General features: G+C 39.8%; 2 protein-coding genes across 2 annotated transcripts in view; one reads left to right on the forward strand and one right to left on the reverse strand.

The window, feature by feature from the left end:
- Positions 1 to 179: 179 nt before the first annotated feature.
- LOC119913032 (myelin-oligodendrocyte glycoprotein-like) lies at positions 180 to 2556 on the reverse strand. The gene is made up of 6 exons (XM_038732349.1): positions 2391 to 2556; positions 1478 to 1855; positions 1178 to 1270; positions 938 to 1050; positions 644 to 848; positions 180 to 220 (listed from the first exon to the last, which is right to left on the reverse strand). Exons 1-5 carry the CDS (start codon positions 2485 to 2487, stop codon positions 804 to 806), a joined length of 726 nt encoding a protein of 241 aa, XP_038588277.1. The 5' UTR covers positions 2488 to 2556; the 3' UTR covers positions 180 to 220; positions 644 to 803.
- A 5731-nt stretch (positions 2557 to 8287) lies between these two features.
- The window catches only part of LOC119913023, a 66408-nt gene continuing 52742 nt past the window's right edge, over positions 8288 to 21953 (forward strand). The window contains exons 1-5 of the mRNA XM_038732335.1: positions 8288 to 8519; positions 9590 to 9853; positions 10265 to 10504; positions 11535 to 11645; positions 18970 to 19041. Of these exons, the coding sequence (XP_038588263.1) occupies positions 8489 to 8519; positions 9590 to 9853; positions 10265 to 10504; positions 11535 to 11645; positions 18970 to 19041 (718 nt within the window). The 5' untranslated portion in view covers positions 8288 to 8488. The remainder of the gene's footprint in view (positions 8520 to 9589; positions 9854 to 10264; positions 10505 to 11534; positions 11646 to 18969; positions 19042 to 21953) is intronic.

A 21953-nucleotide genomic window follows, 5' to 3' on the forward strand; every position in this document is an offset into this window, starting at 1 on the left:
CAAACTCGAGGCTTCAAACCAACAGTGACGTCATGGTGACTACGTCCACTTCTTTTATAGAGTCTGTGGTTGAGAAGAGAGGACAGTTCTGGCACAGTTCTTCTGCAGGCAGTACTTTCCACAGTCTGACCCAAACGTGTTCAGCAAGAACATCCACAAATTTAAAGAAAACTTTTTCCCAGGACGTCTGATGCAGCCACGTCCCAGAGTTTGAGGTGAGCTGAGGATGAAGAACACACAGAGCAGAGGCCATGAGTTGTTGCTGCACCAGAGCCTTAATTCAACATAACCACATTTCACTGCTGATAAACCCACGTACAACATATAAACTTCTCAAACATCTGCAGGTTAACAGATTAAAGCTCCAGAGTTTATTTGACTGCACGTCCAGTGCAAACTTTTTTTTATGAGCAACTAACTAGAAGCCACATTGGATACAAAAGACTCAAAAAGCAGACCAGCTTCACCTTCTTCTCTTAAAAAGAAAAGCTGACAGAGAAAGTAGAAGAGGCTCTTAAAAAAGATCCATTTATTGCACTCGTAACAGATTTTGCACAAAAATAAATAAATTATTTGTGTGTCTGAGGAGCCTCTTCTGCTGTTTCTCAGCAGGGGTCAAAGTTCATGATCAAACCAGACTCACCTTCATTCTGATGGTAATCTGTGTCCATCATGAAGAGCTCCCTCCTGCTGATCCAGTGGGTCCACTTGTGGCTGGAGGTGATGCTGGTCTGAGGGGGAGAAGTGTAGAACGCTCTCGTCTCCGTTAACATCAAATACCAACGAGCTCTTGAGCAAGACACCTAGACTGGAAGTGGCTTTTCTGTGGTGACATCATACTTTGGCAGCTGGAGGGACAAGTTTAATAATCAGTCAACTGTCTCCAAGAAAAGTCTGGTCAGATTTACACAACGTGATCAGTTTCCTTCTGACTCACATTTAGTTTTTGAGGCTTGCGTTTAATCACATATCCAGCGACACCACCACAGACTCCCAGGACCAGTAAGACACACACAGCTGGGATCCAAACGCCCTGATGGGATCGACCACCTGATGTGAAAAAAAGACAGAGACAGAAGTTACAGTAACTGAAATACAACAAATACACAAATCTGAGTGTGATTCAGCACTAATAATGTTAATTCTCTCTCCTCACAGAGTTGAACCTTCTCCTCACCTTTAACATCCGTCTCCTCCTTTGGATCTGGAGTTTGGACATTTGTGGGAAGCAGCGGCGTCTCCGTCGTCGAGGATTTAACAAAGTTTGGATCTGAAAAAAACCCCCCACAGATTTAAAAGATTAACACCACAATATTTAAAAAAAAAAAAAAAAACCAACTATTATAGGAGGACAAAAGTTGTTCTACAGAGGTCTGTTTTTGACCTGTGTGCAGAAATCGTCTATGTTCACTACATTTTGACAGTAAAGTTCTGCCTTGTGTTGCAATCTGGACCATCAGCATCTAAACAAACTCACCAACAATAAGTAGAATAATCGACTCCTTCACTTGGCTGTTTAACTTGGGGATGAAACATTTGTATCTCCCTCCATCAGCCTGCGTTACGTTGGTGATCTTCAGAGAAATGTTTCCACGTTTCAGTTTGTCTGTGAACAGCATCGTCCTGCCGAAGTACGACTGGAGCTTCATGTCCAGGTTTTCACGTCCGTCCCTGTAAACGTGCACGTAGTCGACCCGGCTCAGACGATCAGAGGGGTCGGGCTTGAGATCTGGCTTCGACCACTCCACCGTCAGATCCTCCACATTGTAAGCAGGATCCAGGTGGCACGGCAGGATGACGTCATCACCCGGAGCAGCGATGATTGGCTGAAGTGACCCGATCACACGAGGCTGACCTGGAAAAATGAGGAAAATTTAAACCTTGGACTGACGATTTTTGTACATAAATTGTTTCTTATTGTATATCGATTGTATTAGGAAAGTTAACTGATTCTACTTTTATCCTGTTTTTGTCTTTATATTCATCTGTGCCAACAAGAAATGTCCCCTATGGGCCACACCACAAGATGCAAACCACTCATCAGCAGGAAGGATCAGAAGGATTGAGTACAGAGATGAGCCGATTAAATAAGAGCTGTTTTTCATGTTACGTGTGGTTCAGTGGCTTAAACAGCAATCAGCAGCTAATCAACTTTATTGAGCCACACATCACATCAATGTTATAACATTAGTTTTAAAGTTACAGCGAAGCCATAAAGTTACTGAATGTAAAAACTATTTTCTAATCACATCTGAGTTCATGTAGGCTACACTAGCCTAAACTATCAGGAGAACAATGGTCACAGTCGCTATTTTATTAACTCATAATCGCACGACATTTGACTGAATGAATGAAAGTAACTCAGCTCTGGTACCGAAACATGAACTTACCTTCAATGGGTGTCCAGACAGCCGTACTCAAACATACGGCGAGAGTCCAAAGTGGAAAAAAGGTAAAGTCAAGCATGAAATTCCCGAAGTGAACCATAAAAACAGCCGAGTGAGACAAACACAAATCTACCTCCGTCAATTGAGCTCGACTGGCGCTGAACTACTGAAGGAAGCGCTGTAAAACCCTTTTTATACTCCTCCCTCCGCTTGTAGGACGTGATGAGTCATCATCATCACGTGCATGTTATTTTACACGGAATATAGTCGGGGTTTCTAGCATCTTCTGTTATTTATCGTCATGTGATGTTTGTTAAAGCTACAACTCTAAGAATGTAAGTAATGTATTTTATTATATCCTCTAGGGCAAATGCCTTGTTATTATGGGTCTGCCTCTGTCACAGGGGCGTTGATAGACATGTTAGATTTATTTTCAATAGAAGTGTATGAAATGTGTTAGTATGTACATCAGAAAGGGCTTTGACCTGAGCATAAGCATACATACCTGTTACCACCTGAAATATTCTGGCATGGGGTCCTCCAACCATGTAAACAATTTGCCATTGCTACACTGTCTCACCTGACACTGCAGTGCTCTCACTATTACCTCTCATTTATAATAGTCTGTTTGTGTAATTAACTTACCCTGTTTGTCTGTCTGTCTGTCTCTCCCCAGGTTCACTCACCCTCGTCCTCTGTCAAGTCAGCTGGACTCGCTCACCTGCCCTCTCCCAACCCCGTCTTCCCGGCTTTCCCTTGTGCCTCCCCAGTCAGCCTGCCACTACACTCCTCCACCAACCCCCTGATCAGTTCTCCGTTCCTCCTCTCTCCTCGGTCCCCAGTGTCCCCCGGCTATCTGGTCTCAGTCTCCTCGGTTCCCCGTGCGTTCGTTTCCTCTGCATCCACCTCTCCCTCAATCCCTTCTTTCCCCTAATAAAACCTGTTAATCTTGAGCGTTGCATTTGGGTCCACTCTGTCCATACCACAACATGACATCCTTACTGTAACCCAAACCATGATGTTTTGAGTAGGCCTAGTGTGTAGCTTATGTAGCCACAATATACTATGTTAGCTAAATAGCATTAGCTATGTGAGTTACATTAGCTAGTCAAAGGCTGTGTTCAAAACAGGCAAAACTGCTGTCCGAGTGATATTATTAATGTGAGCTTGAAATGAAAGTGTGCTGTTGAGGATCACACCCAGACTCTTGACCTGAGGGGAGGGTGAAACTGTGGAGTTGTCAATGGTAAGAGAAAAACTGTCAGATTTAGTCAAAGTGGATTTGGTGCCAATGAGGAGAACCTCGGTTTTGTCACTGTTAAGTTTGAGGAAGTTGCAAGAGAACCAGGATTTAATTTCCGTTAGGCAATCAGAGAGGGAGGTGGTTGGGAGAGATGTGGTAGGTTTGGTGAACAGGTAGAGCTGGGTGTCATCCGCATAGCAGTGGAAATGGATGTTAAATTTACGAAAGATATGGCCAAGAGGAAGCAGATAGATTATGAACAGAGGGGCCCCAAGACAGAGCCCTGGGGAACACCGGTAGTGACAGGGGATAGCTCTGATTTGAAATGTTTGAGTTGGATGAACTGAGTGCGGCCAGAGAGATATGATTTAAACCAGTCCAAGGGTGTATCAGTGAAACCAATGGAGACTCTGTCAAGCAGGATGTTATGAGAGATGGTGTCAAAGGCTGCACTCAGATCAAGGAGAATGAGAATAGTTAGTAGTCCAGAATCAGCTGCCATGAGAAGATCATTGGTGATTTTTATGAGCGCTGTTTCTGTGCTACGGCAGGCACGGAAACCAGATTGGAATTGTTCATAGAGGTTATTGTCAGACATGTGAGCATGGACCTGAGATGCAACTGTCTTTTCAGGGATTTTAGAAAGAAAAGGTAGGTTAGAGATGGGACGGAGGTTATTGAGAGTATAGGAGTTATTGCAGCTGATTTTAGAGATGAGGGAACAATACCAGAGGTGAGAGAGGAATGTATAATTGTAGTTATTTGGGAAGAGAGAGAGGGTAGGCAGATTTTTACTAAGACGGTAGGAAGAGGGTCAAGCTGACAAGTAGTTGAATGTAGTAGTTTCGAATTTCTCATAATGTCCAATATTTCAACAACAGAGTGAAGCGAGAAACATGAAAATGAATAAGAAAGAGGTGTCGGGAGAACTGAAAAAGATAGACTGTGAGAGGTATTAGTAGTCAGTTGCTGGTAAATCTTGTGTACTTAAAAAATGACATTAAGGAGTAACAGTAAGCAGATGAGTACAGATGAGGCGCGAGAGAGTCCGGTGGTCGCAGTATGTTGTTCACCATGGAAACAGTGTTCTGGTATTACTTTCACCTGAACTGATTATATCTGCATAATAGGTGGATTTGGCTGTAGAAAGAGCGTCCTTGTAGTGGAGAATGTGGTTTTTGTACATTTATTGGTGCACAACGAGTCCAGTTTTCTTGTAAACATGTTCCAGGTGACGACCTTTTACCTTAAGTTGGCGTAGTTCTGATGTAAACCATGGGGCAGAATGGGTAAACAAAACAGTCCGGGTTTTTAAAGGAGCCAGAGAATTGAAAATGTTTTGTAGGCCGTCGTTGTAATGAAAAACCAGATCATCAGTTTAAAAACAGTTTATACTGGGGAGGCAGTTAATTTCAGTAGAGAGAGTATTTAAATTAATGTCCTTAATATTTCTGAATGAAATTACACATGGCAGTTTATTTTGGACAGTGTTAGGTTGACATTAAAAGAAATTGACATATGATCAGTAATGGGGAGGTCGGCCGCAGTGCAACCATGAGGAGTGACACCAGAGCAGCAAAACAAGTCCAAAACATGATCTTTTTTAGAGTGAGTGGCAAAGTGAATATGTTGCTCCAATCGAACACTGTCCAGGCAAGATGTAAATTCCCTTGTGTATGTATTAGAGGTATTATCCATATGTATATTGAAAAACATGTTCCTCTGACACCCAGGCGACACGGACGTGAGTCCTGCAGCTGATTTGCAGATCTTGTCGGCTGGAAATGTTTTAATAACCTTCCAAACTTTCTCGATTTTATTTTGTGTTGCTGTATCTGTACGGGAGTTATTTTAAGAACTTAATGGTTTTATCCAGTTTGTTATCCACACAAGTCTTGCCGATGTCCACCTGAGATCGGTATGTCGGCATTAAATTTATTCCTCAGAAATAGCAGCCATCCTGCAGCGGTGTGTTTACAGCAAACAAAAGAGATCTGGGGACTTTCCCAGGTACTTTTGGTCAAAAAACTGCTTGAGATGCCTTCAAGCTTGATGCTGCCTATTATCCATAAACCAGCGTAGCTTTCGAAAACTGGTCAAGATGGCAGACAAGCAAGCAGAATTATATGTTTTTAAAAGTTTTTAGTAGTCTTCTCGCTTGGATTTTTGAAAAGCTAGCGAGAACTAAACACAGAACTATCATATTAGCCTTTGACTGTATCCAACCAAGTTTGTTCAGTATGATTTCTGAGGAGTCTGTTAGCCGTTTAGCTTTTCAATAGCTTGTTAGCTGATGCTAAGACTAGCGTCTCTTCTGACAGCCAGAAGAGACGCAAGATGTCGTGCTGACCTCACAAGTTGCCTGAAGTGTTGCCCTAGAAGGCGGTTTGAAACCAATGTAAACAGAGATGTCTTCATTTCAAAGTGATGCCTTCTGACGCAGTTGTCTATTACGGCAGTGAGACAGCGAGGTACCTGCCTTCTGTTTTGAACACAGCCAAGGTGGGAGTAGCTAGCTAGCTAGTTAGCTAGTGCTAAAGGCTCTGACAGTCCCTGAAGCACCTCACCCAGGGGTGTGTGCCTAAACCTAAGTCAGTGATTGCACGCATATTGACCAGTGTGGTGTCCGAACATTAATGCTGCGATGATGTGTTGAGAAGAAATCCGCTTGACACTGTTCTTGATAATAAAAGTTTATTACATCAAGGAGTTCAGCATCAATTACAAGCTCTGCAGCAGCTTTGAGAGAGACCCAGCCCGATGACCACTCTGTACATCAAACATCGCTTATATAGGATATGTATAGGTATCTGTTAGACCCATATAAGGGTCTGAGTCTCCACCTAACCACTAACCTCTGCTTTCCCCTTAAAAGGTCACTAATCCTCTATCCAGCTGCTACAGTGCTATGTTAAACTGTTATGCGTCAAATGTACATATATTATACACCACACATTAACCCTACAGCCAGCATTTAGGGTAATCCTCCTTTGTGTTGCTGTGGTGTATGGGGACTAAACACCATTAGATACCTTAAAAATACATTGGCATGGCACACAAAATGTCCTTAAAAGTGGCGTGCTATTTATACGCCATCCTATGATATCACGTTGTAACAGTAGCCTACTCTGTAGTAGTTTCTGGAAATGAGGGGGCCATGTGTTTACTGATGTTAAGCTTTGCTGAGTAATGATGATAGTGTCATATGCTATTGTACCTATGATGTTGATTAATTTATGATGCTGATAATTTATTTTCTAGCATACAATACAAATATGCGTCTATATGCTGGATTTCTGAGTACCTTCAATCTAAACTGCTGATATTAGTTAAAACCAGCTAGTTGCGATTGTCAGTCTCTCAGCTGATTTATTCAGCCAATGTTTACTTAGTTATGACTCTACCACCTGTAATGCGCTTGACTGGTGCTGGACGAATGATAGAGTGACTTTTACTTCACAGCTTTATAAGGTTGATGTAACCACGCATGCATTGACATAAATTATGCAACACGTAAGTATTTTCATTGTTTGTGTTGCAGTAGGTGGTATTTTCATTATTAACTAATTAACCAAGCAAATGTGTAAATTAACCTTAACTTTAATGCTATTGTTTATCACGCTTTTGTTCTTTTCTGACACATGGTCACTTTAAAGTCACAATAGTCAACTAGCCTATTGTGTGGTGTGACTCAGCAAGTTAATGAACAAAACATGACTCATGATGACACAATGTATTTTTGGTAAAACAAATTAACACATTTTTCAAAAATAAAATCATAGTAAACTATAATTTCTATCATTTGTAGTGACTGTAGTGAAAGCATTTACTTCGTCTGCTCTGTAACATGACTCAGCAAGTAATCTACCAATATTTTCGCTGATTTTCCAAGTGGTTGTTGTTGACTTGAGGGGACATTCAAGTGAAATTTCCCAGACAGGAACAACTTTTTCCTGATTGAATGCAGTGTTTTCTAAACTGCCAAATTAAAATCACCATCATATAACTCTAGGGAGGGAGAGAGACAACAAATATGTCTTTACTAGACAAGACCAGACATGTCCTAGTACTCATGCTGCAATAAGGAGAAATCAGGGTGATACTGTTAACCATCCTGTTTTTTTCTGACCAACAACCTAAAACCAAAAGATATTTAATCAACAACAATGTAATACAGAGATGAGCTGCAAATCAGCACATTTTAGAAGATGGGAACGTTGAATATTTGGCATTTTTTCTTTAATTTGTTGCATTTGTTCTTGTGAAAGAAAATTTCCTTCCAAAGAAGAAGTCAAATATGTGCTGAATCAATTCTTTATGTGGATGTCCAGTCACCAAGACACTCTCCCGACACACAAACATCTCTCCCCTTATGTCTTCTTAGTATGAACACAAAAGCAAATTGTAATCACATATTTGTCTGAGTTTCTATTGTAAAACGTGACACTTTGATCAATAATCAAATGTTAATCTTGTGGCTCTTTGAAATTGTTACTGCTTGGCTCAAGACTGGCAACAAAAAGGGAGGCCTCACACAGATTACAGAAACAAAAATGGTTTATTTAACTCAGACTAAATTAAACAAAGGAGCCAAGGCTGGGGTTGAAGGAGCAGGCCAGCAGAGAGAAACTGACTCCCAGAAAGGCTGCCTTTGGTGGCGCTGCATCAGCTCTTTATATAGCTGTAACTTAGTATTCAAGAGTCTGACTCACTTGATCTGTGAAAATCAGCAAGTTTGTGCGACTTTTGAGGTGTTAAGAAGACGCGTTTCCAGCAGGAAGCTGTGGCCTCTATATGATATAAACACTGACGATACAGCCCCTCAACCAGCCAGTGAGACAGTAAGCAGCCAAGCAGCATGGCAATAACAACTCTCTGTGCTGTCGTTGGTGAGTTCTTATATTATGCTTTTTCTTATCTGAGATAGCTCTAAAACATTAACTGCATCCTGGTTTCTGAGCGATTTTAATGTTAGTACCCTCCAGTTAAAACCTTTCTGTTGTACACGCTAGTCTGTGTGTGTTTATGCTCGTTCTGTGTGTGCACATTGAGAACAACATCAGGCCAGAGTCAAACTCCTTGTAAATTCACAGATATCTGGCCTATAAAAGTGATTCTGAATGTTCCCTGTGATTACTCTATGGTCAGATTAAAGATTAAAATATTACTCTATGGTCAGATTAAAGATTAAAAGTTTGATCAGTAATGATATGAACTGAATAAAGGACATTAATTCACAAGTATTAATGTCTGAACTAAGGTTACAATAGTTATTTTACAATGAATTACTATAAATACATTAATATAACAGTAAAATAGACTTCTAATACATTTAACTGGTTGTTTCTCACTACTTGCTGAATAACCACCAGAAACGACAACTTATACTACATTACTTCATTGTATTAACTACAGGTAGACTTTTGCATTAGTAATCAGACTTCACTCACCACATCATCACAGAAACCATCTATTTAATTTCACAGCCAGACATTCGTCGTTCAGAGTCTCTGTAGAGATGTTCTTCAAGCTTGATCTTTACAAATGTTAGTTTCTCTTGTTGTGGTTTCACAGTAGCTGCAGCTTCTTTTTTTTATATCTGGTTTTTGATTTGAAACTTTAATTGTTTGTTCTAGTCACTATCTACTGTAGCTCCCTGCAGCTGCAGATGCTATCAACGTTCACCTTTATAGCCCAGCGTTGTAGACAGGCCGACTCATTTTTCAGCTTTTCAAATGAAGGTTGCAGAGAAGTGGGAAACTTTGATCAGCTTCAATCAACTCACTTATTGTTCAAAATAACATCCGTAGTGAAACAAGGAAACAACAAAACGAGCTTGCTGAGCGTCCACACATCAGCCAAGTGCTCCTGTTTGTTCACGTCAACAAAGTCTTCTGTTTGCTTGAGGTGCATTTATGATTAAAGTCTCACTTTGGCACCATGTGTCTGTTTCTTGCAGCCGCTCTGAGAGTCCTTCCCAACAGATCCCAGTTCTTTCAGTACGAGTCTGTCTCTCTGAGCTGTGGGAAACAGGGAATCTCTTCTGAGTGGAGCGTTAAGAGGAACACATCCAAAGACACAAATGAAGAGTGTCTCAAATTCTGGGGAAGAAAAAATTATTTCCACTGCTTCACAGCTGACCTTTACCCTACAGACACTGGAGTGTACTGGTGTGAGTTTGCAGCAGGAGAGCGCAGTGAAGCCGTCAGCATCACAGTGACCAGTGGGTTTAAACATTTTCCTCCATACGACCTTCTGTGAGCGACACAAAATGGTTGCTGGTCACCATATCTGACAAAGGCGCTAGTTTCTGACAGCCTAATTCTAAAAAGCAGGTTGAGTTTGTCGTACCTGCCTCTAACAAGATTTGGGGTCAGTAGCATAGATTTACAGAGCATGATGTTATGAGGCCACAGAAGTCTCAACCTGCCTCATCTTGAGTTATGAAATTATTGTATGGATACAACACTGTGCCTTGAATACTTCTATTTGTATGTCCCACAGTGCGCTGTACGCCATCAACTGATCCAAGTCAAAAAACGCATTACACTGGCACAAAACAATGTTATAAATGTGTAGATTTCGTAAAGCTTTGTGAGCTCAAAACGTCCTTGTATTTCTGTCTGTCCCTGAGGTGGCACTGTGATCCTGGACAGTCCTGTCCTTCCTGTGATGGAGGGAGACGATGTGACTCTGAGCTGCAGAAACAAGAACACCTCCAACCTCATAGCTGATTTCTATAAAGATGGGCGTCTCATCAGGAGCAGCTCTACAGGAAACATGACCATCCACTCTGTCTCTAAATCTGATGAAGGACTCTACAAGTGCAACATCTCTGGAACTGGATCACCAGACAGCTGGCTGACTGTCAGAGGTGAGATCAGCCTTTTTATACAACTTCTTACTGTGAACACTCGGTCCTACATGAACACATTTGGCCAAAGTTAAATCACATGAAAGATTTATTTCCCCCCTCACTGACTTAAAGTGGGTGGATCTCGGTTGCAGATGTGACGTATTTGTGTGCCGTACCCGTCAGAGTTAAACAACTCCTGTAAGTTTTTACCCAAACCATGATGTTTTTCCAACCCTAATCAAGTAGTTTTGGTGGCTAAACCTAACCAAATTGTGACATTTCACAACATTAACCACTAGTTTTATTTTGAAAGTCTAAACGGACTATTCATATTTATTGTTGCTAACTTGACCGCAGAGCCGCTGACATCCAAAAACAATGCTAAAGAACCCAAGGCATTAAAAAGCGACCAAGCGTCCATATATGACAAGTTGAGAGTGAGAATGAGTTGGTCAAAAAATGTCTGCAAAGCTTAATTTTTTTCTGTGAGTTGTTTTAAGAAGTATTAATAGAAAACTTTCTTTATTTCGGACCTGCTAGCTCTCCGTTCTCTAAAAGATCATTACTGTCAAGATGGATTGTAAATTTTCACCAACTTAATGTGGAAATATCTTTGTGGACTTGCTCCTGTGAGCCTGTTTTGTTGAACTGAACAGAAATGTTAGTGTTTTAAATGCAGGTGATTGATTGAGCCATTTGGCTTTTGTGTGTGTTTATTTTTATTTTATTTTTTACCAGGACTGTCATTTTTACATGAACACCTTCACAAAGGCAGAACAAAGACAAAGACGTGTTGCAGACTGACAAATCGTTTTAACAACAACTGAATTTGGTTCACTACACACTCTCCGCTTCACAGGGATCTTGTTCTTGGAAAATGTGCTGGTTTGCTATATCACCACGAAACAGATGAGAGAATTGATTTAAAAGTAATATAAATGTTGATATAATTCCCTGTGAGTTTAGCCCAGCACAAAGCAGCCTGGTAGACAGGACTTGTTGTTTTGTTGTATTGAAGTCAACCTGTGTTATTTTTCTTGTGACGCAGGACATCCTGAGCCGCCTAAATTCTCTCTCGAACACATTCTACTTCCTGTGGTGGTGGTGAGCCTCTTATTGATCTCAGTGATGCTGCTCTGCCTCTGGAGAAGCCACAAAGGTCAGCCTGTTTTTGTGTCAGTAAAATGACATTTAGTTGACATTTCATTTCAGGGGCGTAGGAGCGACTTTGAACCTGGGGGGGGGGACGCTGAAATGCAAGGGGGGTTCGGGGATATACCCCCCCCAATAATTATTTTAAATAAAGCACTTAAATGCTCATTTCTAATGATTTTTGAAAACAGAATTTGCTTATTAGTGTGGCTGAAAGAGGGTCTTTGTAGTGACAGAAGATGGAGAATAGACTGGAGAGGGGAGATTATGAAAACTCGAAGAGGGAGAGGTTCAGAGAGAGGGAGTATAATATAACTACAACACAACCGACTACATACCATAAAAACCATGGAACAGCTGCTAATTAATGTAGCCACAGTACAAATGTATTTAGTTATTCTAATGTTACACTTGATGTAGCTGTCTGTGATATTTCCTGTGTCTCACTTGGCCCTGACTCTCCCTGCTACAAATGTTTGTGAACACAGAACTGTCTTCAAAGCAAACTCTGATGACATGTCCTTGGATTAACAAAGTCTTTTTACTACGTGAGTTTTGGAATTTACTATGTCGACTAGCTATCCATACAAATTACAAGCTCGTTCTCCTCAGTTTTTTCTACTTCTCCTCCTGTGACCTCTGACCTCTACCTATGCTCGTCTCTGTGAGAACATTTTGACTACTTTTCAATTGTTTATGGACACGTAGCCGAGACACATACACACCTCAAAGTCACAAGTTTTTAAGGTCAAGGATGGTCACAAACGGAGGTAAAAAAGTGGCCCAGGAGTTTGTCCCTGGTCAGTCCGCTCTCCAGACAAAGCATTTGTCGGGCCTCTGGGTCTTTATGCAAGTAGAGTACATAACAAAATGAGCCATTAAAATACATTTTCAAAACTAGAAACATCCCTCTAATAGTCCTAAAGTAAGGTAATCACTTCAGCTGAGCCCTTGAGTAGATAACTAAATAAGCCATATCATCATTATTACCATAAACTGCTGCTTTGACTCTGTTCTGTAACACGGAGCAGCTTGTTGTTGAAGCAGGGTAAACCTACTTACAGAGGAAGCTTTGCGTCATGCGTAAACGCCCGTATTTTCTCTTTCCAACACGGCCACCAGTGCCATGGTGTGCGGTCACTGGATTTCAGTTGTTTCAGTAGAACAATTAAGCCTTAAACTGAAAAGGTATTTCCCTGATTTTCTAAATGTTTGCGTCTGTCCAGCTCATTCATATCTGTGATAAACGCCCGTCTCTGTACCACAAAGGAGACCTGGCGCTCTTCTGCATAACCCAGCCTGGCTGACAGCTCATTCGGTTAACGAAGCCTATTGCAGATTACAGACTGGTGAAATTATGAAGGTATGAATGGAAAATGTAGCGAAGTTAAAAGTATATTACTGGCCCAAAGAAAATACTGGAGTAAAGAGTAAAAGTATGCTACAGTTTTAAAAAAGGAACGTGAAAAGGTGCCAATTAACATTTTAATTTTATTTATTTATTTAGCTAAATTACGTTACTTGTAACAAGTCACTACCCACCGTGCAGCAGGCACTGCTGTCCTCAGGTACAAAAAGAACAGCACAAAATAAACGTAATATTGAGGCACTTTGCTGCACCTGCTTCGAGCGAACTCTTTTTTTCTCCCTTAACTTTTCAGCACCACCTTTGCATTGTGTCGCATGTTTTCTAAAGGCCTACATGATTTTTTCCCGCATTTCAACCGTTTAATCATGTCTGATGCGGAGTGTGTGATTGATTGATTAACAAGTCACTCAAAACGCTATGAGCCAACTCCAAAATGGAAAAAGTGAGGGGGACAAAACATAAATTTTGAAATGTGTGTGTGTGGGGGGGTCATGTGCCCCTCATGTATAATTGCTCCCTCGCATATGTTTCATTGACCTTTTCACATAGAGAAAATAGCATCCTCTTTTTTATATTCTGTTCCCAGATGCAGATTGTATTCATCCAATCAGGTAAACATAGAGCTGTGAAACAGCAATAGTATTGGTAAAAATATAAATATAACAATGTTAATAGTGTTGAAGAAATATTGTGAGCCAGGTTCAGGTGTGAAGAAATTTTGGAGACTGATGAAGACTTAACATAGCGTGGTTTATTGAGCCCGGCCGAGGAGACCCACATGGAAAGAACCTATATGAGGATATATGCGCATATATGAAACCTATATGCAGTTTATATGCACATATACAGCATATATGCACATATATGATAATATATATGCTACATATATGCGTATATATGCAGCATATAGGCAAAATTGAGGTGCATATACAGGCCATATAGGTCTCCGGTATTGCTTCTTTATATCCACATATAAGCCCTATATGTGGATGCAAGATATGTCTCCTATATAGCTCATGACATTATGCAAGGACTTATGTATGTGCGAACACGTGAAATTGGTATCACATGTAATTGGCATGTTATGGAATTTAACAATTAAGTGAGAGGAGATGGAAAGAAGGAAATGTATAACAAAATGGTTTGTTGTTTTTTTATTTTGTCAATCAAGCCTTTTTTCCCCCCAATTTCAAGTCACTTCCAGATACACATCCACACATTCACCGTTACATCCAGCAAATGCAATGCAAAATGCAATGTTTTCTGTATTTTCTTAATGCAGTTTCTAGATGAATTTGGCTGAAAGGTCATTAGTCTAAATGTAGCAAAAAAAAAACTAAAAAAACCAAAAGTACATAGAACATACATTCAAGTAATCATCATCATCCCAACTCTATCAGAGCATTTCACTGTGGTTAATGAATTTGAAGAAAATGTCAACATTTCTGTTCAGTTTTTTGTCTTATTTTTGTTCTTGTACTATTTGATTGTTCTTAAGTTAATAAATAATGTAAATTTCTACATTTTGGGCTATTATTTATGTTGCCTAGTAGCTATGGATTTTTATAATTTTGCTAATATATAGGTAAACATAGGTGCATATATGTGCACTGATATAGGTACATGTATGCACGGATATAGGTACGGATATAGGTACACATGTAGGTACATGCATGCACAGATATAGGTACACATGTAGGTACATGTATGCACAGATATAGGTACACATGTAGGTACATGCATGCACAGATATAGGTACACATGTAGGTACATGCATGCACAGATATAGGTACACATGTAGGTACATGCATGCACAGATATAGGTACACATGTAGGTACATGCATGCACGGATATAGGTACGGATATAGGTACACATATATGCATATATGTACATATAATATAGGAAAACGTATGTCACATATATTAAAAACCTATATCAAAACCTATATTAAAACATATATGTTTATATAGGTTCTTTCCATGTGGGTACACAGTGCCGACATGCAACGTGTGAACATGTGAAATGCCAACACCAAATCTGAAGGATAAAATTTATTGGTCCCTTTATGTGTCTGTCTTCCCCCTAGTGCATGTAGGTTTTCCCTCTTATGGTGCTTTCAGACCAAAGGCAAATTTAATCCTTGCATGAGTACATTTGAAGCAAGTTCACACACAACGCGAGAAGGCGATAAAGAAGTGAGGAGGAGCTGCTGCAACATAAACAACATCTCCCGGCGCCATCGTTATTTACTGTCAACCAAGGCCAATAGGATTGCAGCTTTATACATGTTGTTGAAGTCCGAGACACGCCAGAAAAATAAACGCCGCCGTGTTTGGAATGTTGTGTTTATGTGAAAACCAGAAAGGGAGGGTTTCGCCAACGTCAGTTCTTCGTGATGTCCAAACCATCTCAACGCTGATAGGCTATCGCAACACAGTGTCATGCAACTCTCTTGCTCGAGTTGGAAATTTTCAACTCATGCGAAGGCCTTAAATTCGCATCGCCTTTGCGTCGCTTTGCGCCACCCGACAGGAAATCATTGACTTTGTATGTAAACTCACGAACGCTTGCTTCGCTTTTGGTCTGAAAGCACAGTTAGGTCATCTTTAGCTGGCCTTAACCTAGAACAACTAATCTATCTGATGTTAAAACTCCAATGCTTCATCATAGCCAGTGCAAGTGAGTTCTTGAAAACATTCTTGACTCCCAGAGAACACAGATATCTGCAAGCCTGATGATTGAGTTACTGTCTCTACCTTATCAGTCTGTCAGCTGTTGTCTCCCTAACAAGGACAGTTACATGTGAGAAATAACTAGAGCTGGGAGGTCAGCCAATGTCTCTGAGCTAGACCTGTCTTACCTTTCCCTGTTACATCAACTAAGAAAATTCTTTAACAAAAAGTAATAACGATAATATTAATAGGACTAATAATAATAATTGTAACAGTGGGTGTGGAGCAGGAACATGGCGGCAGCAGGATTTGGCTACATGCATTAATGGGATAAGAATGCATACAGATGGAGAGGGATGACAGCTGAGCAGATTCATTCTGCTGACGAAGGCCACGAGATGCAGTTAGTTAGCTCCAGAAAAGGCTAGTAGAGTGGACTATTTAAAGATTATTATCAACAGGTTGGTCTAGACACTAAGGTGGGAACTGGGAGTGTCTCCGCCTACATAACTATGACTGCAATGTTGAAGCTAAAACAAGCTTTAAGGTCTTTGAAGTCTCACTATTCATTTCAAATAGACCATAATGTTTGTAAAGAACATCCAAGGTTCTCACAAACCTTATTTATACTGGTAATAACGCCCTACAAAAAAATAGATCAAATCAGATGAATCTATTTTTCCAGTTTTTTTCCAGCCTAGTGTCACCATGTGGTGTCTACGAACAAGACGCAGATTTCTTAAGTCATTTGGTGTAATGTGCAACACAATTTTTGCTTTTCATGTGTCATTGCATGCCAATTACTCTGAACTGATTTGTATTGTGTGCAGAAACGGCGTGCCATTTTATGCCAGCTGTAACAGGGAGAAGACCTGGTGTAGATAATAATCAGAAAAATCCAAGTAAGGAGGTGGTTGGGGGGGCCAATGAAAAGGACTGTGAATCAGGAGCCCGGCGTTCAGTTCCCGTGTGAAACAAAAATCAAACACAACGACAAGATTGATTTATGTTTTAGTGCAGTTACATAAGTTGCAAAAGTTATATAAGTTAAATCACGTCGTTATTGTAACCCAAACCAAGATGTTTTGATTAGCGTGCAGTTAACATTAGCTACATTAGCTTAATAGCATTAGCTACACAGCGTTACCTACGTTAGCTAAATAGTGTAAGGTACGTTAGCTAGCTAGCTAACTATGTTCATGTTAAGCCCCCGACATATTTGCTTTTTAACAATGCGTAGGCGTAGACAGGCGTCTGCGACACAAACAGCATTGTTCACATACTGGCCTGCGTACTTTGCGTGTACCTGGAGGATTAAATATGAATCCATTAGGGGGCAGATCAGGGCCGGATCATCCCTTGTGGACACCGAATTATCTTCATTAACAACCTCTGAATTTGCACAACGTAAACAAACCAAACAACGCAAACCTTAAGCAGGTTGCATAACAATCACAGTAATTGCAGACTAACTCCGGGACAGTTACTGTAAGCATCCCGCCATAAATCTCCTTTTTTAAAGTCTGCTGCTGACCGACACCTGGACCGATGTGTGGAACAGTAGATTGCTGCTGAGTGACACGCTGCCCCAAAATTCATGTGCTGAATTGCATCTTGCGGATGCGTAGCGGGACCAGGATCCAAATTCTTGACTTCAGTCCTGCCAGATGTAAACTATGAGGAGGGCACAACATTTCAGCAGGAACACCTTTACAATAAATAACCAACCCATCCTCACCAGAAAAACAGCTGTATAGGTCGATTATAATATGGCTTATTACGACTCATATTTACAGTTTTTGTTAGGCCGGGACCTTTAGTGGCAGAAGAAGTCAGATGACATATTAGTTTTATTAGAAAGTCAAAGTTAACATAACATTTTTGTCATGTGATTTATATAATGTACTTGTTTTAACCCAAACCACGATCTTCACCTAAACCTTACCAAGAAGTTTTGTTACCTAAACCTACGACCTTTTTTCCACGTGTTAAACATCACCTGATTTACATAATGTACTCAAGGTCCTGTACGCATGCCGCTGGAATGGTACTCGCCAACACTCATAGGCTACATGTCATTTTGGGTCAAATGACAATCAGCCTTTTTTGTCGTTTAGGTGTGAGGACGTGTTAGAAATCGTGAGTTTGCCAAGTAGTTTTTGTTGCCTAAACCTAACCAAAATGTTAATGTTTCATAACGTTAACCTGGTGTTTTAAAGCCATACGATTGTGGTCACTTACGTAATGTAGTTCACGCTCGTAAGTGTCATTTTGGGAGGCATAGACAAAGTAGTCCTTTCAGTTGGAGGACTTGCTGCATCTTGCTGGTTGAGTGAGATGCTAAAGTTACAGATGTTGTCTTCAAGAATGATATTTTTGTCCAGTAACATCTGAATGTGGACATTATATTACATGTTGCAATATTTCTGTTGTCTTATTGGGATGACCCTGGATAATAACAAGCTTTTCATACAGAAATAAACGACAGTATTAACTCCAGTTCTGAGGTCTTTACATTGGCTTCCTATATGTCAAAGAATTGATTTCAAAATTCTTCTGTTAGTTTATAAAGCACTAAATTGTTTAGGGCCAAAATACATTTCTGATCTTCTGCTTTGTTATGAACCATCCAGACCTCTCAGGTCGTCTGGGGCAGGTCTGCTTTCTGTCCCCAGAGTCAAAACTAAACATGGAGATGCAGTGTTCAGTTATTATGCTCCATATATCTGGAACAAACTCCCTGATAACTGCAGATCTGCTGAAACTGTCAGTTCTTTTAAATTAATACTTAAGATTTAAACAGGATAAAAAACTCCTTGAGATTAAAAATCTCTTTGACAAGAGTGTCCTGGCAAGTGGCAGCAGCGCGGTATGTGGGGGGCTTAAGTAACTAAAGGGGATGAGGAATCAAAGGAGTAAAATAAGCAAAGGTGGGAGACCTGCCTGTATTTATTTTCTAATTAACTTTAAAACTTTTTTATATATCCCTGTTGCTTTTATGTTTTATGTAAAGCACTTTGAATTACCTTGTTGTTGAAATGTGCTATACAAATAAACTTGCCTTGCCTTTAAACATCAGGCTGTTTCTTCTGTGGTGAAATCTGTTTCCACCGTTTCTGTCTTTGCAGCTTTGGTTTAGTTTCCAAAACCTTCAAACCATAAGTGACACAAAACACTTTTTGCATATTTTCAGTATCAAGTTTCTGTTTGTTTTCAGGTTTTCTGTTTTATTAGAATGAAAAGTTGAAACCCAGCTGATGTTTAACAGAGATAAATGTTGTGTTGCAGGTAAAACTGACCCTGATGTCTCCTACACTGATGTGATTGTCACACAGGAAGAGCAGCCAAACAGAATCAGAGGTAAACCACTCAGACAGACCCCTTTCCCTAAATACCAGCAGTTCATATTAAAGATATGTTATGATCAGACAGAGCACGTGAAGGTTTTTGCAGTGAGAGGCGTCCCTCTCCAGTTGTTTTTCATGGGCAGAGTTTTGCGCTTGCGCCCTGTAGCAGCACTCCTCAGAGCACCTTGACGTGAAAACACTTGAACGTCAAAGCAGAAAGCGTCCCATTATTATGGTTTTACAAAGTGGTTCTTACCTGTAAGATTTTTAGCTGTTGCCTAAACCCAAATATATGTTAAAGTTGGTTAAAACAAATCTATCGGTTCGCTCGGCAGGAACAAAGGACTTTTGTGCTCATTTTTGTGACCTATTGGTCCGACGATCCGGACTCATCCTAAAATCGCCTAAGCCTTGAAAAGACTCCTGGACCAGCTGCTTGTGACGTTACTCCCTTGATCCTCTTTCTGAGGGTCTCATAAATGTATCTCAGTTTTCCTGCGTGCAGGGTCGATCTGAGAGCTCAATCACAGCCAAAGTAAGTTCATGTAAATGCACCGCACCTTTAGCTTTTTTTGTCGAAGGCTTCAACAACAAAGGCATAGTCTAGTCCGATCAGTGAGCCATATGAGATTATGAACTAAAAACTACACCGGGCTTTAGGTTTTGAGATGATAAAACAGTCTAAACTCTCTGTTTCAGCTACTGAATCCTTTTTTTCCCACTACGTAATGAATGTTACGTAACTCTGGCCACGTGTTTGTTGTTGTCTGCTTGGAGGGGAAATCCCAGCTCTTATTGGTGCAGCTCGATGACGTCAGCCATCACCAAAGTTAATGTAATCAAAACAGCTGACATGATCTCGTTGCTCCACCCATTCTACTCTCAGTGGAGTCTGACCGAGTTTCTATTTATACTTTCAATGACGTGGGCTATATTTAGAGAGTGATATCATAGTTACGATAAAAACACAGATACCGAGCATGAGAAAAAAAAAATCAGTGACACAGACTGGATAAAGATCATGGTCATAATAATAAAGAAGACACCTGAAAGACCCAGCAGCAGACGCTTTTCCCACCATCCTGACTCTAAGACCTTCATCTGGTTTTTCTTTGGTTTGATTCATAAAAAAAAAGGTGCAAGTCTTAATTTAAAATAATTAAAATTCGACAGTGGTGGAAAGTAACTCAATACATTTACTCAAATATTGTATTAGCTATCAATGAAGTAATTTTACAGATTTCCATTTTATTCCATTTTATACTAAGACTCCACTACATTTCAGAGGGAAATGTTGTCATCTAGCAGCTAATTACTTAGGCTTCTAATTACTATTATTATTATATCAAATGCTATATATCACTATATCTATATGGATCATTAAGGCATGGTACTGGGACTGAGGTGTGATGTAAATGCTTATTGATTGATTGAAGATTTTATATAAAAATATAATCAGCTTTAAAATATGATACATAGTTACAATTGAAACTATTTTGTATGTAAAGGTAAGGCTTAAAAGATAATTCATATGTTTGACTTAATTTACCAAACAAGTACATTTACAATGTTATACAGTTTATTTACATGTTTAAATATTTGAATCTACCTCTGTAGTTGTCCTCTTATATACTTCAGTCAAAGTCATTCTGGCTTCTGATTGGTTACTTCAGTCAGAGTAAGAATCATCTTTAATCGCCAGGTATGTGTACACATACTGTACATACGAGTAAGTTGACTCAGGTCACATACTCCAAGTGTACACACACAAAACAAGCATAAACAAAGAGGACAACAAGCTCAACAAACTAAAAAGAAAACAAAAAAACATGTGTAGACAGGAAGACAGTAGTGCAGTGAAATAGTGCAAAGGAAGCTGGAATAAATTAATATTTTGTGCAGTAATTATGCAGTATTATTATGTACATGAGGCAGGTGGATGTGATATAAAGTTTGGTCAATATGAAAGATACTCAATTACTAGTAAGTAGTAAATATACAGGTGGATGTTAGAGTCAGAGAAAACTGCGGTCTGTCTGCATCCTGATATTTTCTTCTCATTATGAATCATTTAACCGCCACATAAAGTCAGGCTGTAAGTTTCGATGTAAGCATCAATAGGACTGATATAATAAATTATCCATCTGAATTTAAAACACATTTTTGTTTTAATGCACGATTTACTTCTCTACTGCTTTTGTGTTTCATCTAGTTCAGATCATTTGGTTATTTACCAAATAAACACTGATGATATTAAGTCATTAACAGATAATATTTTTTATAATATTATAAAAAATGGCAAATAAAAGCAGTCTAATTAGGTCCACTTCAGACAGATACTTTAAAATTCAGCAAACCTGTCACTCGTCTTTACTGAGGCTGAATGTACCCCAAAAAATATTACCAAAATCTGATCTGCATACCAAAACTAAAGGAAACCTCCCATTCAGCCGGGATTTCCGTATGAACATGTCTGATTGTTCTTTGACAATAATGCACCCTCTACATTCATGCTACTGAAAGGCCTGGTGTGAACAGTGAAATAAAGGTTTCTATTATTTTGTCCACCTAATGACTGTAGCACTGTGCCTCACTTGTTGATAGTTTGTTTGTGTCCTTTCTCCACAGATAGAAAAGCTGCACTGACGTTCTACACTAAAGTGAAAGCAGGAAACCACTGACAGGAAACTGCAGCACCAGTACTGTAAAAATCATAACTGTATGGATTATACAGAAGAAATGTGCTTTTAGAGGAAACAGAAACTCTCAGTTTCATTGTGTAAATATCCAGAATTGGAGATTTAAATGTCTGTTTTTGGAGTCGCCCCCACTAACTCGTGATGAGTCACTGAGTTTCTTTACAGATATTTAAATAATGATGTTTGAATCCAGCAGATGACTGTAAGTCTAATATTCAGCTCCTGA

Source organism: Micropterus salmoides, unplaced genomic scaffold (assembly GCF_014851395.1).
Source record: "Micropterus salmoides isolate LMB-PRFRI ecotype aquatic unplaced genomic scaffold, ASM1485139v1 Ms_hic_scaffold_2, whole genome shotgun sequence".
Lineage (NCBI taxonomy): Eukaryota > Metazoa > Chordata > Actinopteri > Centrarchiformes > Centrarchidae > Micropterus > Micropterus salmoides.

Coding starts and splice junctions, on each gene's coding strand:
- LOC119913032 (XM_038732349.1), bottom strand. CDS start 2,487: ATGGTTCACTTCGGGAATTTCATGCTTGACTTTACCTTTTTTCCACTT. Junction 1,856..2,390: donor TGTCTGGACACCCATTGAAG/GTAAGTTCATGT, acceptor TCATTTTTCCAG/GTCAGCCTCGTGTGATCGGG. Junction 849..937: donor GCAAGCCTCAAAAACTAAAT/GTGAGTCAGAAG, acceptor TTGTCCCTCCAG/CTGCCAAAGTATGATGTCAC.